General features: G+C 45.3%; 1 protein-coding gene across 1 annotated transcript in view; it reads right to left on the minus strand.

Annotated features, from left to right (window-relative positions):
- Positions 1-17,050, minus strand: part of MMS22L (MMS22 like, DNA repair protein) — a 426,716-nt gene that overhangs the window by 368,268 nt on the left and 41,398 nt on the right. Inside the window, exon 6 of the mRNA XM_069235533.1 lies at positions 11,191-11,284. Coding sequence (XP_069091634.1) covers positions 11,191-11,284 — 94 coding nt within the window. The remainder of the gene's footprint in view (positions 1-11,190; positions 11,285-17,050) is intronic.

Below are 17,050 nucleotides of genomic sequence, written 5' to 3' on the forward strand. Positions count from 1 at the left end.
GCCCTCTGTAGTCCACACAAAACCTCATCTCTTTCTTTCCATCTTTGGTGTGAGGTTTGGGGACTAAGACCACTGGGCTAGCCCAGGGGCTGTCAGAGCGCTCAATTACTCCCAATTCCAGCATCTTGTGGACTTCCACCTTGATGCTTTCCTTAACATGGTCAGACTGTCTAAAGATTTTGTTTTTGACAGGCATGCTGTCTCCTGTGTCCACATCATGGGTACACAGGTGTGTCTGACCAGGAGTTAAGGAGAAGAGTTCAGGAAACTGTTGTAGGAACTCCTACAATCAGCTTGCTGTTGGCCAGAGAGGGTGTCTGAGTAGATCACTCCATCCACTGTGCCATCTTTTGGGTCTGATGACAGAAGATCAGGGAGAGGTTCACTCTCTGCCTCCTGATCCTCATCTGTTACCATCAACAGATTCACATCAGCCCTGTCATGGAAGAGCTTAAGGCGGTTCACATGGATCACCCTCTTGGGGCTCCTGCTTGTGCCCAGGTCCACCAGGTAGGTGACCTGACTCTTCCTTTCTAGCACTGGGTAAGGGCCACTCCATTTGTCCTGGAGTGCCCTGGGAGCCACAGGCTCCAGAACCCAGACTTTCTGCCCTGGTTGGAACTCAACCAGTGCAGCCTTTTGGTCATACCAAAACTTCTGGAGCTGTTGGCTGGCCTCAAGGTTTTTGGTTGCCTTTTCCATGTACTCTGCCATTCTAGAGCGAAGGCCAAGTACATAGTCCACTATGTCTTGTTTAGGCTCATGAAGAGGTCTCTCCCAGCCTTCTTTAACAAGAGCAAGTGGTCCCCTTACAGGGTGACCAAACAGAAGTTCAAAGGGTGAGAATCCTACTCCCTTCTGTGGCACCTCTCTGTAAGCAAAAAGCAGACATGGCAAGAGGACATCCCATCTCCTTTTGAGTTTTTCTGGGAGCCCCATGATCATGCCTTTTAATGTCTTGTTGAATCTCTCAACTAAGCCATTAGTTTGTGGATGGTATGGGGTAGTGAATTTGTAAGTCACTCCACACTCATTCCACATGTGTTTTAGGTATGCTGACATGAAGTTGGTACCTCTGTCAGACACCACCTCCTTAGGGAAACCCACTCTGGTAAAGATACCAATGAGGGCCTTGGCTACTGCAGGGGCAGTAGTCGACCTAAGGGGAATAGCTTCAGGATACCTAGTAGCATGATCCACTACTACTAGGATGTACATATTTCCTGAGGCTGTGGGAGGTTCCAGTGGACCAACTATGTCCACACCCACTCTTTCAAAGGGGACCCCCACCACTGGAAGTGGAATGAGGGGGGCCTTTGGGTGCCCACCTGTCTTACCACTGGATTGACAGGTGGGGCAGGAGAGGCAAAACTCCTTAACCTTCTGGGACATATTGGGCCAGTAGAAGTGGTTGACTAACCTCTCCCACGTCTTGGTTTGTCCCAAATGCCCAGCAAGGGGAATATCATGGGCTAAGGTCAGAATAAACTCTCTGAACGACTGAGGCACTACCACTCTCCTAGTGGCACCAGGTTTGGGGTCTCTGGCCTCAGTGTACAGGAGTCCATCTTCCCAATAGACCCTATGTGTTCCATTTTTCTTGCCCTTGGACTCTTCAGCAGCTTGCTGCCTAAGGCCTTCAAGAGAGGGACAGGTTTCTTGTCCCTTACACAGCTCCTCCCTTGAGGGTCCCCCTGGGCCTAAGAGCTCAACCTGGTAAGGTTCAAGCTACAAAGGCTCAGTTCCCTCAGAGGGCAGAACTTCTTCCTGAGAAGAGAGGTTCCCTTTTTCTGACTGTGTTGCAGTTGGTTTCCCAACTGACTTTCCTTTTCTCTTGGTAGGCTGGGCCATTTTTCCAGACTCCAGCTCTACTTTTTCACCCTGTGCCTTGCATTGTGCTCTTGTTTTTACACACACCAGTTCAGGGATACCCAGCATGGCTGCATGGGTTTTTAGCTCTACCTCAGCCCATGCTGAGGACTCCAGGTCATTTCCAAGCAGACAGTCTACTGGGATGTTTGAGGAGACCACCACCTGTTTCAGGCCATTGACCCCTCCCCATTCTAAAGTTACCATTGCCATGGGATGTGCTTTAGTTTGATTGTCAGCATTGGTGACTGTATAAGTTTTTCCAGTCAGGTATTGGCCAGGGGAAACCAGTTTCTCTGTCACCATGGTGACACTGGCACCTGTATCCCTCAGGCCCTCTACACTTGTCCCATTAATAAAGAGCTGCTGCCTGTATTTTTGCATGTTAGGCGGCCAGGCAGCTAGTGTGGCTAAATCCACCCCACCCTCAGAGACTAGAGTAGCTTCAGTGTGGACCCTGATTTGCTCTGGGCACACTGTTGATCCCACTTGGAGACTAGCCATTCCAGTGTTACCTGGAGTGGAGTTTGGAGTGGAATTTTTCTTGGGACAGGCCTTGTCTCCAGTTTGGTGTCCAGACTGACTACAGTTTCGACACCAGGCCTTTTTGGGATCAAAGTTTTTACCCTTGTACCCAGGATTGTTTTGTGAAGAGGCTCTGGGCCCACCCTCCTGTGCAGGTTTTTGGGGGCCTTTAGAAGACTCTTGACTATTTTTATTTTTGGCTGTCTCACCACCTTTCCCCTGGGGAGGTTTTGTGACCCCTTTCTTTTGGTCACCCCCTGTGGAAGTTTTGGACACCCTTGTCTTGACCCAATGGTCCGCCTTCTTTCCCAATTCTTGGGGAGAAATTGGTCCTAGGTCTACCAGATGCTGATGCAGTTTATCATTGAAACAATTACTTAACAGGTGTTCTTTCACAAATAAATTGTACAGCCCATCATAATTACTTACACCACTGCCTTGAATCCAACCATCTAGTGTTTTTACTGAGTAGTCTACAAAGTCAACCCAGGTCTGGCTCGAGGATTTTTGAGCCCCCCTGAATCTAATCCTATACTCCTCAGTGGAGAATCCAAAGCCCTCAATCAGGGTACCCTTCATGAGGTCATAAGATTCTGCATCTTGTCCAGAGAGTGTGAGGAGTCTATCCCTACACTTTCCTGTGAACATTTCCCAAAGGAGAGCACCCCAGTGAGATCTGTTCACTTTTCTGGTTATACAAGCCCTCTCAAAAGCTGTGAACCATTTGGTGATGTCATCACCATCTTCATATTTAGTTACAATCCCTTTAGGGATTTTCAACATGTCAGGAGAATCTCTGACCCTATTTATGTTGCTGCCACCATTGATGGGTCCTAGGCCCATCTCTTGTCTTTCCCTCTCTATGGCTAGGATCTGTCTTTCCAAAGCCAATCTTTTGGCCATCCTGGCTAACTGGATGTCCTCTTCACTGGAGTTATCCTCAGTGATTTCAGAGGTGTTGGTCTCTCCTGTGAGGGAACCAGCATCTCTGACTATTATTTTTGGAGTCAGGGTTTGAGAGACCCTGTTCTCCCTAGATAGGACTGGTAGGGGGGAATTTTCCTCCAAGTCACTATCCTCTTCCTCTGAGTTGCCACCCTCAGAGGGGTTGGCCTTTTCAAACTCTGCCAAAAGCTCCTGGAGCTGTATTTTGGTAGGTTTGGGGCCCATTGTTATTTTCTTTATTTTACAGAGTGACCTTAGCTCCCTCATCTTAAGATGGAGGTAAGGTGTGGTGTCGAGTTCCACCACAGTCACATCTGTGCTAGACATTTTGCTTCTAAAAGTTGGAATACTTTTTAAGAATCTACAACTGGTTCTAGAATCTAATTCAAACTTTTACAAACTTTTAAACTTTAAAAGAAATGCTAAACAGGATCTAACACAAGGCCCTAGCAGGTCTCTTAAGAATTTAGAAAACTTTTCAAATTGCAAAAATCAATTTCTAATGACAATTTTGGAATTTGTCGTGTGATCAGGTATTGGCTGAGTAGTCCAGCAAATGCAAAGTCTTGTACCCCACCGCTGATCCACCAATGTAGGAAGTTGGCTCTGTATGTGCTATTTCAAAGTAAGGAATAGCATGCACAGAGTCCAAGGGTTCCCCTTAGAGGTAAAATAGTGGTAAAAATAGATAATACTAATGCTCTATTTTGTGGTAGTGTGGTCGAGCAGTAGGCTTATCCAAGGAGTAGTGTTAAGCATTTGTTGTACATACACATAGACAATAAATGAGGTACACACACTCAGAGACAAATCCAGCCAATAGGTTTTGTTATAGAAAAATATCTTTTCTTAGTTTATTTTAAGAACCACAGGTTCAAATTTAACATGTAATATCTTGTTTGAAAGGTATTGCAGGTAAGTACATTAGGAACTTTGAATCATTTCAATTGCATGTATACTTTTCAAGTTATTGACAAATAGCTATTTTAAAAGTGGACACTTAGTGCAATTTTCACAGTTCCTGGGGGAGGTAAGTTTTTGTTAGTTTTACCAGGTAAGTAAGACACTTACAGGGTTCAGTTCTTGGTCCAAGGTAGCCCACCGTTGGGGGTTCAGAGCAACCCCAAAGTCACCACACCAGCAGCTCAGGGCCGGTCAGGTGCAGAGTTCAAAAGTGGTGCCCAAAACACATAGGCTAGAATGGAGAGAAGGGGGTGCCCCGGTTCCGGTCTGCTTGCAGGTAAGTACCCGCGTCTTCGGAGGGCAGACCAGGGGGGTTTTGTAGGGCACCGGGGGGGACACAAGCCCACACAGAAATTTCACCCTCAGCAGCGCGGGGGCGGCCGGGTGCAGTGTAGAAACAAGCGTCGGGTTCGCAATGTTAGTCTATGAGAGATCAAGGGATCTCTTTAGCGCTGCAGGCAGGCAAGGGGGGGCTTCCTCGGGGAAACCTCCACTTGGGCAAGGGAGAGGGACTCCTGGGGGTCACTTCTCCAGTGAAAGTCCGGTCCTTCAGGTCCTGGGGGCTGCGGGTGCAGGGTCTTTTCCAGGCGTCGGGACTTAGGTTTCAGAGAGTCGCGGTCAGGGGAAGCCTCGGGATTCCCTCTGCAGGCGGCGCTGTGGGGGCTCAGGGGGGACAGGTTTTGGTACTCACAGTCGTAGAGTAGTCCGGGGGTCCTCCCTGAGGTGTTGGTTCTCCACCAGCCGAGTCGGGGTCGCCGGGTGCAGTGTTGCAAGTCTCACGCTTCTTGCGGGGAGATTGCAGGGTCTTTAAAGCTGCTCCTTGAAACAAAGTTGCAGTCTTTTTGGAGCAGGTCCGCTGTCCTCGGGAGTTTCTTGTCTTTTTCGAAGCAGGGCAGTCCTCAGAGGAGTCAGAGGTCGCTGGTCCCTTGGAAGGCGTCGCTGGAGCAGAGTTCTTTGGAAGGCAGGAGACAGGCCGGTGAGTTTCTGGAGCCAAGGCAGTTGTCGTCTTCTGGTCTTCCTCTGCAGGGGTTTTCAGCTAGGCAGTCCTTCTTCTTGTAGTTTGCAGGAATCTCATTTTCTAGGGTTCAGGGTAGCCCTTAAATACTAAATTTAAGGGCGTGTTTAGGTCTGGGGGGTTAGTAGCCAATGGCTACTAGCCCTGAGGGTGGGTACACCCTCTTTGTGCTTCCTCCCAAGGGGAGGGGGTCACAATCCTAACCCTATTGGGGGAATCCTCCATCTGCAAGATGGAGGATTTCTAAAAGTTAGAGTCACTTCAGCTCAGGACACCTTAGGGGCTGTCCTGACTGGCCAGTGACTCCTCCTTGTTGCTTTCTTTGTTCCCTCCAGCCTTGCCGCCAAAAGTGGGGGCCGTGGCCGGAGGGGGCGGGCAACTCCACTAAGCTGGAGTGTCCTGCTGGGCTGTGACAAAGGGGTGAGCCTTTGAGGCTCACCGCCAGGTGTCACAGCTCCTGCCTGGGGGAGGTGTTAGCATCTCCACCCAGTGCAGGCTTTGTTACTGGCCTCAGAGTGACAAAGGCACTCTCCCAATGGGGCCAGCAACATGTCTCTGGTGTGGCAGGCTGCTGGAACTAGTCAGCCTACACAGACAGTCGGTTAAGTTTCAGGGGGCACCTCTAAGGTGCCCTCTGGGGTGTATTTTGCAATAAAATGTACACTGGCATCAGTGTGCATTTATTGTGCTGAGAAGTTTGATACCAAACTTCCCAGTTTTCAGTGTAGCCATTATGGTGCTGTGGAGTTCGTGTTTGACAGACTCCCAGACCATATACTCTTATGGCTACCCTGCACTTACAATGTCTAAGGTTTTGTTTAGACACTGTAGGGGTACCATGCTCATGCACTGGTACCCTCACCTATGGTATAGTGCACCCTGCCTTAGGGCTGTAAGGCCTGCTAGAGGGGTGTCTTACCTATGCTGCATAGGCAGTGAGAGGCTGGCATGGCACCCTGAGGGGAGTGCCATGTCGACTTACCCGTTTTGTCCTCACTAGCACACACAAGCTGGCAAGCAGTGTGTCTGTGCTGAGTGAGAGGTCTCCAGGGTGGCATAAGACATGCTGCAGCCCTTAGAGACCTTCCTTGGCATCAGGGCCCTTGGTACTAGAAGTACCAGTTACAAGGGACTTATCTGGATGCCAGGGTCTGCCAATTGTGGATACAAAAGTACAGGTTAGGGATAGAACACTGGTGCTGGGGCCTGGTTAGCAGGCCTCAGCACACTTTCAATTGTAAACATAGCATCAGCAAAGGCAAAAAGTCAGGGGGCAACCATGCCAAGGAGGCATTTCCTTACAACCCACATGTAGCTAACTTTTTGCATGTCGCAAACAGCGACTTTCGCTGTGTGCGACGTGCAAAAAGCACATTGCGATGCACAAACCCAGTTTTGCGATTCGGTAACCTGGTTACCGAATCGCAAAACAGGTTTGCGACTCGCAATTAGGAAGGGGTGTTCCCTTCCTAATTGCGACTCGCAGTGCAATGTAGGATTGTTCTGCGAACGCAAACCAATTGCAGTTTGCACCTATTTCAAATGGTTACTAACACTTTCGCATAAGGGAAGGGGTCCCCATGGGACCCCTTCCCCATTGTGAATGTCACTGTAAACATTTTTTCAGAGCAGGCAGTGGTCCTCATTTTTCGTTTTTGTAATGCATCTCGTTTTCCTTTCAGGAAAACGGGCTGCATTACAAAACAAAAAAATAAACTGCTTTATTGAAAAGCAGTCACAGACATGGTGGTCTGCTGTCTCCAGCAGGCCACCATCCCTGTGAGGGCCACCATTCGCAAAGGGGTCGCAAATTGCGACCCACCTCATGATTATTCATGAGGTGGGCATTTGCGAAGCCCTTGCGAATCACAGATGGTGTCAGGGACACCATCCTACATTCGGATTTGCGACTCGCAAATTGCGACTCGCTCTGACTCGCAATTTGCGGGTCGCAAATCTGAACCTACCTGCATGTGGCCCCAGATTCTTAAAGAAGGTCACAAAAGTACACCCATGGTATATGTCGTACCCCTATAAAATATTTGTGAACTGTATTTTAGCATGGGTAAATACGCATGTGTAGATTTGCTCATGTGAAAATCTATTGAGCATTTGCAAGTTCATTTTCCCTCCAGCCACTTTCTTCCCAACCCTGGAAGAAGTTCTAATTCTGCCATTGTCAGGAGTAAATGTCCAACCTTTCTTATTATGGGAAAATATTAGAGAGAAGCTGGTGAAAATCTTTAAAACATGCAGGTTAGTAGGTTTGCAGACTCAAAGGCATTCCAGGCCTGGAACTATTGCTTACTGCTTCCTCCAGCCCCAGTATGCAGATCTGCAGAAAGGTGGCAAAATAAGGAAATTGCTACAGTAGGGATTGAAACTGCAAGTATTCAAGCCCTACTATGGTAGTAGCCCTGGCATAATCAGAGAGGTTATTATCAGAGCTCTTACATAATGAGATTGCTGCCATAATTTGGCGCCACACTACATGGCACCAAAGGGACAAGTAGATCATTTTACAGGACAGGTAGATTTGAGAAGCAACCTCTCACCTGGACAAGTAGATATTTTAATAAATTCCACACCCCTGATGAGGTAGGGAGGTTTACCAGCTTTCTTAAAGGGAGGGCTTACTTTTAGGGAAGGAATAGCCAGATAACCTGATAAAGTCAGGAGAATAAATCTGTTACAAGCAGTTCAGTAAACTGTGCTAAAAATAAGATTGAGTGTATAGGCCTGCAAATGGGCATCTTGCAATAATTTCATGGCAAAAAATTAGCAGGTCGCTGAGGAAGAAGGATCGACCCATAAGTAAAAAGTGCATAGACAAAAGCTTTATACAACAACAAAACTATTTCTAGGGACTGTGGAAATAGAACAAGAGGCCAATAATACTTCTACAGTAATAGATTGGGAGCAATGCATACAATTGTTTCTGAAAGATAATATAGCCCTTCCCCTCGTTTTCATGTTATCCTGGAAAAGAAGACGCCTACAACTACCTCGCCCAAGAAATTCCCAAAAAAGCACTTGAATTATGTAAAAAATGTTTTGTCAATGAAAAAAATAATTTGATGACATGTCTAACATGATCCCAAGAATTTGTAGTATGTTCTTCACCTCAGAGAGCCTTTTTTAAGAGTTCCCTGTTAGATTAAAAGTCTTGTTATATGACAGGAATACATAAAGCACCAATGACTGCAATGATTTCTCTATAGGTGGTTAAAAATTAAACCGGCCTTAATCATGCAGAGCATTCTTTTATTCAGGGAAAAAGTGTAAAGAAAAAGGAGATATCACGGATTCACTACAATAAATTGGAAGCAGATACTTCACAATTTGCATGTGCCAGTGATATTGAAACAGTTTTCAGAGTGGGGATGCCACCATTAATGTTACCACACTGAAGTCTATCTTTAAGGGCTTGAAAAATCTACTTGACCTCTTGCTATGGCAAGTTTTATTTTATTAGGTGGAGCCATTTTTAGATTCCACTCAACCCTTCTGGCTTCTGGCCAGTGGACAAAGAGCAGGTGTTCTGTTCAGTCAGAAACTGAATTAGCAATTAAGATACCTTTAAATCTTATTCTTGTCACATTTGCTCTGTGTTCAGAGACAGAGGTCATAGGTCGGTTTGTCTTCTTGCAATGCAAATACTTTTACTTGTGACTGCAGAGTTCCAGGAATTTGTAAGGTAAACTGTCTGACCTATGTGAAATGAAAGGCTTTTAGTATGAGGTATGTTCTAACACACAACATTTATATAACTAAGTCAACTTAAGAAACAGTTCAAAATATATTTCAGTAGCTGTGAAAGACCATTTTTTTGTACTTCTGTGAGATTAATTTAATATTTTAATAGGATGAAAAAAGTAAGAACACTTTACTTGGTGATGTGCAAATGATAAATGGTTTCTGAAACAATTCACAGATTATGTTAATACACTATATAGTTTTATCAGAAAAGCTGCAAGTTAGTGGGAATGTTTTTGGACTTTTCTTGGAAATTTACTGTCTGTAAATGACAGTGTGCTACAACAGCATGCTTTAGTAATGTATTTATTAAAAGTCATTGTTTAAACATAAACTGAGAAACACTCCTGCCCTGATGGCAAAGCTATCAGTAAACTAAGAGGCAAGTCATACATGGCTCATATGCACACTATATGTCGACTAGATTTATTATACATGGAGCAAACGTTTAGTGTATTTAATCAAACAAAAGAGGATTTTTTTTACAGCAGAAATGCTAAACTGACATATTTAAAGGTGCACTCATATGTTAGAATGAAGAAAAGGCGACTGTAAAATACAATATTTGCCTAGGATTACACAATTTGATACCTGTTTCCAGGTCAAGTACATTACAGTTAGGTCGAGTAGATTATTCAGGGAACTTGACCTACAGGTATAGTAACATTTGTAAGATTTTTAGAGGTCTGCCTTTTTTTTTTTTTTTTTTTTTTTTTTTTTAACATGGTTAGCCCCCACGTTTTGCCTGGTGTAGGATGTAGCCTAAAAATTGTTAGTGCCCAGCACCGCAGCAGGACGAAACCTCGCACCGAAGACCATGGTGACAAAGCCTGCCAGTGTGCCAAGTTTGGTGGCACTGTGTCCTCTAGCAGCTGAACCATACCAATACCTGGGATATTGGTCACCTAACTTTGGACAAGTCCACCCGGGACTGAAAAAGGATCAGGAAGAAGCCACAGTCGAGGGACTTCAGAAACATCCCAGACCTCCCGTCAGAGTTCCCCTGTTGTCCTGCAAACAACCCCTGAACTGACCTACCTCCTGCTTCTAAGAGCATCCTTGCGCACTGCTCCTGGCTCACAGAGCCTGACCTTTGAGCTCTATCTTTGAACACACAGCTTATGTTTTTTTCTTCATTTCACTGCAGAAATACAGCATGGGTATTTAAGGGTGCTTCAGCACCCTCCACTCCCCTACATCTAGTGTGTATTGTTAAGGTATGCTATTGGTAATGAGTAATAGACAAAATAAACAAGCTCATTGACAGAAATTGCTTCTCAACGGCATGCCTGACTGATGTACAGGTATTGGCAGAGATAAGAAGAATCAGCCACGCAGAAAAAAAGGAGGCAGGAAACCTTTTCAAAGAAATACAGCATGTGCACTGCTTCCCGACAAAGCATTTAATGGAGACAGATAAAACACATACGCTCTCATGGAGTGCCTAAGAAAAAGGGAATAAAAGGCGTTGCCCAAAAGCAAGCATACATGGAAGAATACAAGGACCCAAACAGAGGGGTGGTAAAAAGATTAAGTTCTACGGGAGGAACAGAGACACGCAGGACGCAAATGTAAGTCACAAAACACAAAGCCAATGTTAGCAATGGGCAGATTATAGTCACAGGTAAGCTTTCAGCAGTCTTCAATTTGTCTTTGCAACCAGACAGCTGTGCTAACTGGTAGGCATCGACCTAAAAAGACTTAACAATTGACAGCAATAATATCAATGCAAACAATTTTTATAGTCTCCAGTGTTCTTTTTTGTGCAATGGTATGCTACTTAAATTGCCTATAACACCTATATGTATGCCGTAAGGTCCTGATGTTTTAACTATAGAGATCCACCATTAAAAGCTCTATATACAGTGATAGTTATACATAAGAGCAGGCTCTTCAGTTCAGTTGGATCATTGTTTTACATAGCACCAGCTTGTCACCTACAGTTACTTTGTAGTTATGGTTCAGTTGAGTTTACCTCCACCTGGCATGTACCGTTTATTGCTCTTTGCACACATGCAGACGTTTCCAACATCAAAACTAAAAAAAATTAAATATACAACATAAAATGAAAACATTGATAAGCATACAAAATAAAATTGCAACAACAATACATGTACCTTGCATTTTGTCTCCCAAAATATAAAGAATTTCCAGCACAGACCAATGAATATCCAAGTGAAGATGAAGTAAATGCCAGGCCGGCGGAAACAGCTGAAATGTAAATTCACAGTTTCATGTTAAGGCCACTCCAAAAATACTTAAATAGATTTTACTTACTAGATCACCACTGTTAGAAACGGGATCTCACACAACACACACAAGTTTAGAAAAATAACCAATATGTATCTGAGTAAAACAAGACCAAAACTACAAAAATCCAACATACACAAGTAAAGATACAAACTTTCAAAGATTAAATCTTAGTATAGTGCTTAGAAACACAATAGGTCCAACTGGGACTATCACAACATCTTAATGGAGTTGTCTCCAACAGTCTGGCGGCTACAATGAGGAAGTGCAGCCAGCCACAGAATCGGGTAGACCCTGGTTACAGTACCTTGGAAAACGATGAGGAAACAAAAACATTGCACAGAGTCAGGGAGGTGAGGCATCACTGGAGCTGCTGCAGCGCCGGTTCCTTACTGCCACAGGGGAGGTAAGAAGTCTGTTCCTAACTGCTAGGTAGGGGAGGTGAGGAGTCGGTTCCTTATGGTTGCAGGGGAGGTGAGGAGTAGGTTCCTTATGGTTGCAGGGGAGGTGAAGCGGCAACGGTGGCGAGGCGTTGGCTCCTTACGACAAGGAGTTGTCGATGGATCCAGCAGGTCAAGACGTGATGTGTTGACTTTGTGGTGTTGCAATCACAATACGGGGCCACAGGTGTTGTGGCGGTGTCGGAGGCCACAGACTGATTCAGGCTGTGGTGGGACTTCGGAGGCACTGTGGTAGAGTTGGGCCTGCAGTAGAGGTCATGGTTGTTGCACTCAGCAAGGATCACAGCACAACAAAGCAACATGCAGAGTGGCAAGCCCTCCTACAGCAGCCAGCTCTTTTTCCTGGCAAAATGCCCTCAGTCCAGAAGTGGTCTAACTATGTTGGGATCTAAAGTACAGTATATAAACCCATTTCTGTTTTTGAAGTAGGCAAACTTCAAAGAGAAGAACCTGCCTTATCCTGCCCTGACCCCAGACGCACCTGAATATGGTTGTGCCTGTCCTTGCACAAAGCAGTCTCCAACCCCCTGATGTGTAAGTGCCAGCTCCTCCCACCATTCTAGCTCTGGATGACCCATCAGTGCGGTGATGGGCCATCAGGATATGCAGGGCCATCAGGATATGCAGGGCACATCTCAGCTCCCATTGTGTGACTGTCTACAGTGAATGCACAAACAGCCCAACTGTCATCCTGACCCAGGCGTGTATTCAGCAGACAGGCAGAGGAACTGAATGGTTAAGCAAAAAAAAATACCCACTTTATAAAAGTGACATTTTCAAACTTACAATTCAAAAACCAACATAACCAAAAGATTTTTTTTTTTTTTAATTGTGAGTTCAGAGACCCTAAACTCTACATCTCTATCTGCTCCCAATGGGAAACTAGACATTTCACGGCAATCCTTACGTTACCCTATGGGAGACCCTATAGTGAAAACCGAATTTAGCAGTATTTCACTATCAGGACATGTAAAGCACACCAATACATGTCCTACCTTTTAAATTCACTGCACCATGCCCATGGGGCTGCCTTGGGTCTACTTTAGAGGTGACTTGCATTCCAGGTCAAAATGGCAGTTTAAAACTGCAGACAGACAGTGCAATGGCAGGCCTGAGACAAGTTTACAGGGCTTCTCATGTGGGTGGCACAATCAGTGTTGCAGGCCCACTAGCAGCATTTGATTTACAGGCCCTGAACACACATAGTGCACTGTACTAGGGACTTACTAGTAAATCAAATACACCAATCATGGAGAAACCAATCACCAATACAATTTAGACAGACAACATACACACTTTAGCACTGCATATCGGTGGTAAAGAGCCCGGAGTCCTAAAGACAACAAAACAGGTCAGACAAAACAGGAGGAAGAAGGCAAAACGTTTGGGGATAACCCTGCAAAAAGGGCCAGGCCCATCAACCACAAACTGCACTAGGTGCACATACAGATACCACAAGGGCTGTCCTTCAATCTTCAAGATTTTGCGGTAGACCCTCTACAATATCCATCTTTATACACTTCAAGCTCCTTATATTAAAGGGATTTGACCACCAAATGAAGAGATTGAACCATTAAACTGGTTCTGGTCCGATACACATTCCACAATGGGAAATTAACAACAAGGTACCTGGAGTGACAGCACAGGGTAAGATGTGCAGTCCCAAACCCATGCAATGTCTTCTATGAACCAGATGCCTCATGTCATGTTTGGCTGTCACCATTGTAAGACAGAACAGTGTGCATCAGTTACTAGAAGACAGATATGAAACAGTCCCCTGATTCAACCTCTTATTAATTAAGTAATATCTCAAATTATTTGGCTCAAATAATACACACGTTGAATTAGAAGCAATAGCAGGTGATTCAGCTTCAGTGAATAGGAAAAACATCAACAGCAAATAATTCACATTTTCTCTGTACGAGTGGATTAGTCGTAGCACATTTTTCAAATACTTTGCTGTGTTTTTTACTACAGTCAACACTGCCTCTCAGCTAGATTAATCTGCTAATTCAGGATGGGATGTGGTGCATTGGAAACAGGGAGGCAGATGGGATGGAACCTCAACTGTCACAGTGTTAATTTCCTAATTTGTACAAGCTGGTCTGTCCACAGTCAGAACTTGTGCAAACTACCCTATATTCTTGCCGGGCGTATACCTTAACCCCTACGGTGCCTTGGACGAGGTGATCTCGTCCAAGGCACCGGTTCCCGGGTGCCTTGGACGAGATCACCTTGTCCTGCACACGGGAACTGGGGGGAGCGCTAGCGCTCCCCCCATGTGCTCATAAGCAGGGATGGAAGGGGAAGTCCTGACCTCCCCCCCCGCCCCCTCCTGTGACGTCAGAGCTCAGCTTCCAGCGCGATCGAAAGAGAAATGCAAAGCATTTCTCTTTCGATCACGTGTTGCATTTCTCTTTCGATCACGTGGGGGAGTCCCAGAGAGGCTTCAAAGGGAAGGAAAGGAATTTCCTTCCCTTTGAAGTCTCTCTGAGCGTTTCAAAATCCGGAATGCAAAGCAATCCAGCTTTTGAAACGCCCACTAGACACCAGGGATTTTTTTTTTTTCTTTTTTTTTTAAATTGGCATAAGGGAGCGACCCCTGGGGGGCATTTTTTTGGAAGGCCTTTTCTGTTTTTTAGAGATGTGGAGCGACCCATTAGGCAAGGGTCGCTCCCCTGGGGGGCAAATTGTATTTAGAACGTTTCCCCCTTGGGGCAGATCTGCCGATTTTAGGTCAATCTGTCCCCAAGGGGGCAGAAACCACTAGGCACCGGGGATTATTATTTTTTTGTGCCAATGTCACGCAAGGGGAGCGACCCCGTAGGCAAGGGTCGCTCCCGGGGGAGGGGTTGGGGGCGGTGAGGGGGCAAATTTATTTTATGCCATTTCTGCCCCCCCTGGGGCCGTCTGAGCTAGAGGCCAAAATCCACAGGTAGGCACTTTGCAAAAAACACCTCTGTTTTCTGTGAAAAAAATTTGAAGTGTCCACGTTGTGTTTTGGGCCATTTACTTTCGTGGGCGCTAAGCCTACCCACACAAATGGGGTACCATTTTTATCAGGAGACTTGGGGGAAACGCTGGGTGGAAGGAAATTTCTGGCTCCTCTCAGATTCCAGAACTTTCTGTCACCGAAATGAGTGGAAAACATTTTTTTTTTAGCTAAATTTTGAGGTTTGTAAAGGATTCTGGGTAACAGAACCTGGTCAGAGCCCCACAAGTCACCCCATCTTGGATTCCCCTAGGTCTCTAGTTTTCAAAAATGCACAGGTTTGGTAGGTTTCCCTAGGGGCCGGCTGAGCTAGAGGCCAAAATCTACAGGTAGGCACTTTACAAAAAACATCTCTGATTTCTGTCAAAAATTGTGATGTGTCCACGTTGTGTTTTGGGGCATTTCCTATCGCGGGCGCTAGGCCTACCCTCACAAGTGAGGTATCATTTTTAATCGGGAGACTTGGGGGAACATAGAACAAGAAAACAAGTGTTATTGCCCCTTGTCTTTCTCTACATTTTTTCCCTCCAAATATATGAGAGTGTGTAAAAAAGACGTCTATTTAAGAAATGCCCTGTAATTCACATGCTAGTATGGTCACCCCTGAATTCAGAGATGTGCAAATAACCACTGCTCCTCAACACCTTATCTTGTGCCCATTTTGGAAATACAAAGATTTTCTTGATAGCTATTTTTCACTCTTTATATTTCAGCAAATGAATTGCTGTATACCCGGTATAGAATGAAAACCCTCTGCAGGGTGCAGCTCATTTATTGGCTCTGGGTACCTAGGGTTCTTGATGTATCTACAAGCCCTATATATCCCCGCAACCAGAAGAGTCCAGCAGACGTAACGGTATATTGCTTTAAAAAATCTGATATTGCAGGAAAAAGTTAGAGTAAAACATAGAGAAAAATTGCTGGTTTTTTTCACCTCAATTTCAATATTTTTCTTTTTCAGTTGTTATTTTCTGTAGGAAACACTTGTAGGATCTACACAAATTACCCCTTGCTGAATTCAGAATGTTGTCTACTTTTCAGAAATGTTTAGGTTTCTGGGATCCAGCATTGGTTTCACGCCCATTTCTGTCACTGACTGGAAGGAGGCTGAAAGCACAAAAAAAAAAATGGTAAAAATGGGGTATGTCCCAGTAAAATGCCAAATTTGTGTTGAAAAATTGGGTTTTCTGATTCAAGTCTGCCTGCTCCTGAAAGCTGGTGATTTTAGCACCGCAAACCCTTTGTTGATGCCATTTTCAGGGGAAAACACACAAGCCTTCTTCTGCAGCCACTTTTTCCCATTAAAAAAAATAAATAATAATGTCACTGTATTTTGGCTTATTTCTTGGCCTCCTTCAGGGGAACCCACAAAGTCTGGGTACCTCTAGAATCCCTAGGATGTTGGGAAAAAAAGGACGCAAATTTGGCTTGGCTAGCTTATGTGGACAAAAAGTTATGAGGGCCTAAGCGCGAACTGCCCCAAATAGCCAAAAAAAGGCCTGGTACAGGAGGGGGAAAAGTTTAGCAACACAAAAGGATGATGGACGGAGTGCTGAACAATGCAAACACTCACCCCCAGTCAAACACTCACCCCCAGTCACAGATCTGGGTTTAATCCATCGTTCTTTTGCTCACCATGCCACCCCAGTTTGGATCCAGCCATATGCAAATCAGTCTTGACCCTGGTCCTCATGGGAACAGTCCAGCCGAACTGCCAAGCCAGGTCCTCCCTGGACCGGAAACAAGCATCCTGGGACCGGTTTCAGGGTATCACCCTTCTTCAGCCAGGCTAGCTTGAATCCAGTGGCACAGTGAGCACGGGACCCACGTCTGGGCATACCCTTCCCACTTAGGGCAACTTTAGCAACACAAAAGGATGATGGACGGAGTGCTGAACAATGCAAACACTCACCCCCAGTCACAGAGGAGGGGGAAAAGGCCTGGCAGCGAAGGGGTTAAAAAGCAAAAGGAAGTTTTAAAGGGATGAGCCTTGAAATTAAAACGATCGCCCGCCATGCGTAGGGAAAGCTTATTCTAAGAAACAGATGTTAGGCAGTAGGTAACAAGTCAGACAGTTAAATAGATAACCAGGAACACAACCAAACAAGGTTTTGAACTCTGTGCTTTGCTTGACTAGTTAACCGATGAAGCAACAAAACTGATTACATCTTTTGAGCAACATGGGTCAACGGCAAAATTTAAATGCTCTATAAGGCAAAAGGGAAAACAAGGGAAGGAAAAGGAATATGGGGAAATGAAGGACGAACAGAGAAA

The sequence above is a fragment of the Pleurodeles waltl genome, chromosome 5 (genome assembly GCF_031143425.1).
Source record: "Pleurodeles waltl isolate 20211129_DDA chromosome 5, aPleWal1.hap1.20221129, whole genome shotgun sequence".
Classification (NCBI taxonomy): Eukaryota; Metazoa; Chordata; class Amphibia; order Caudata; family Salamandridae; genus Pleurodeles; species Pleurodeles waltl.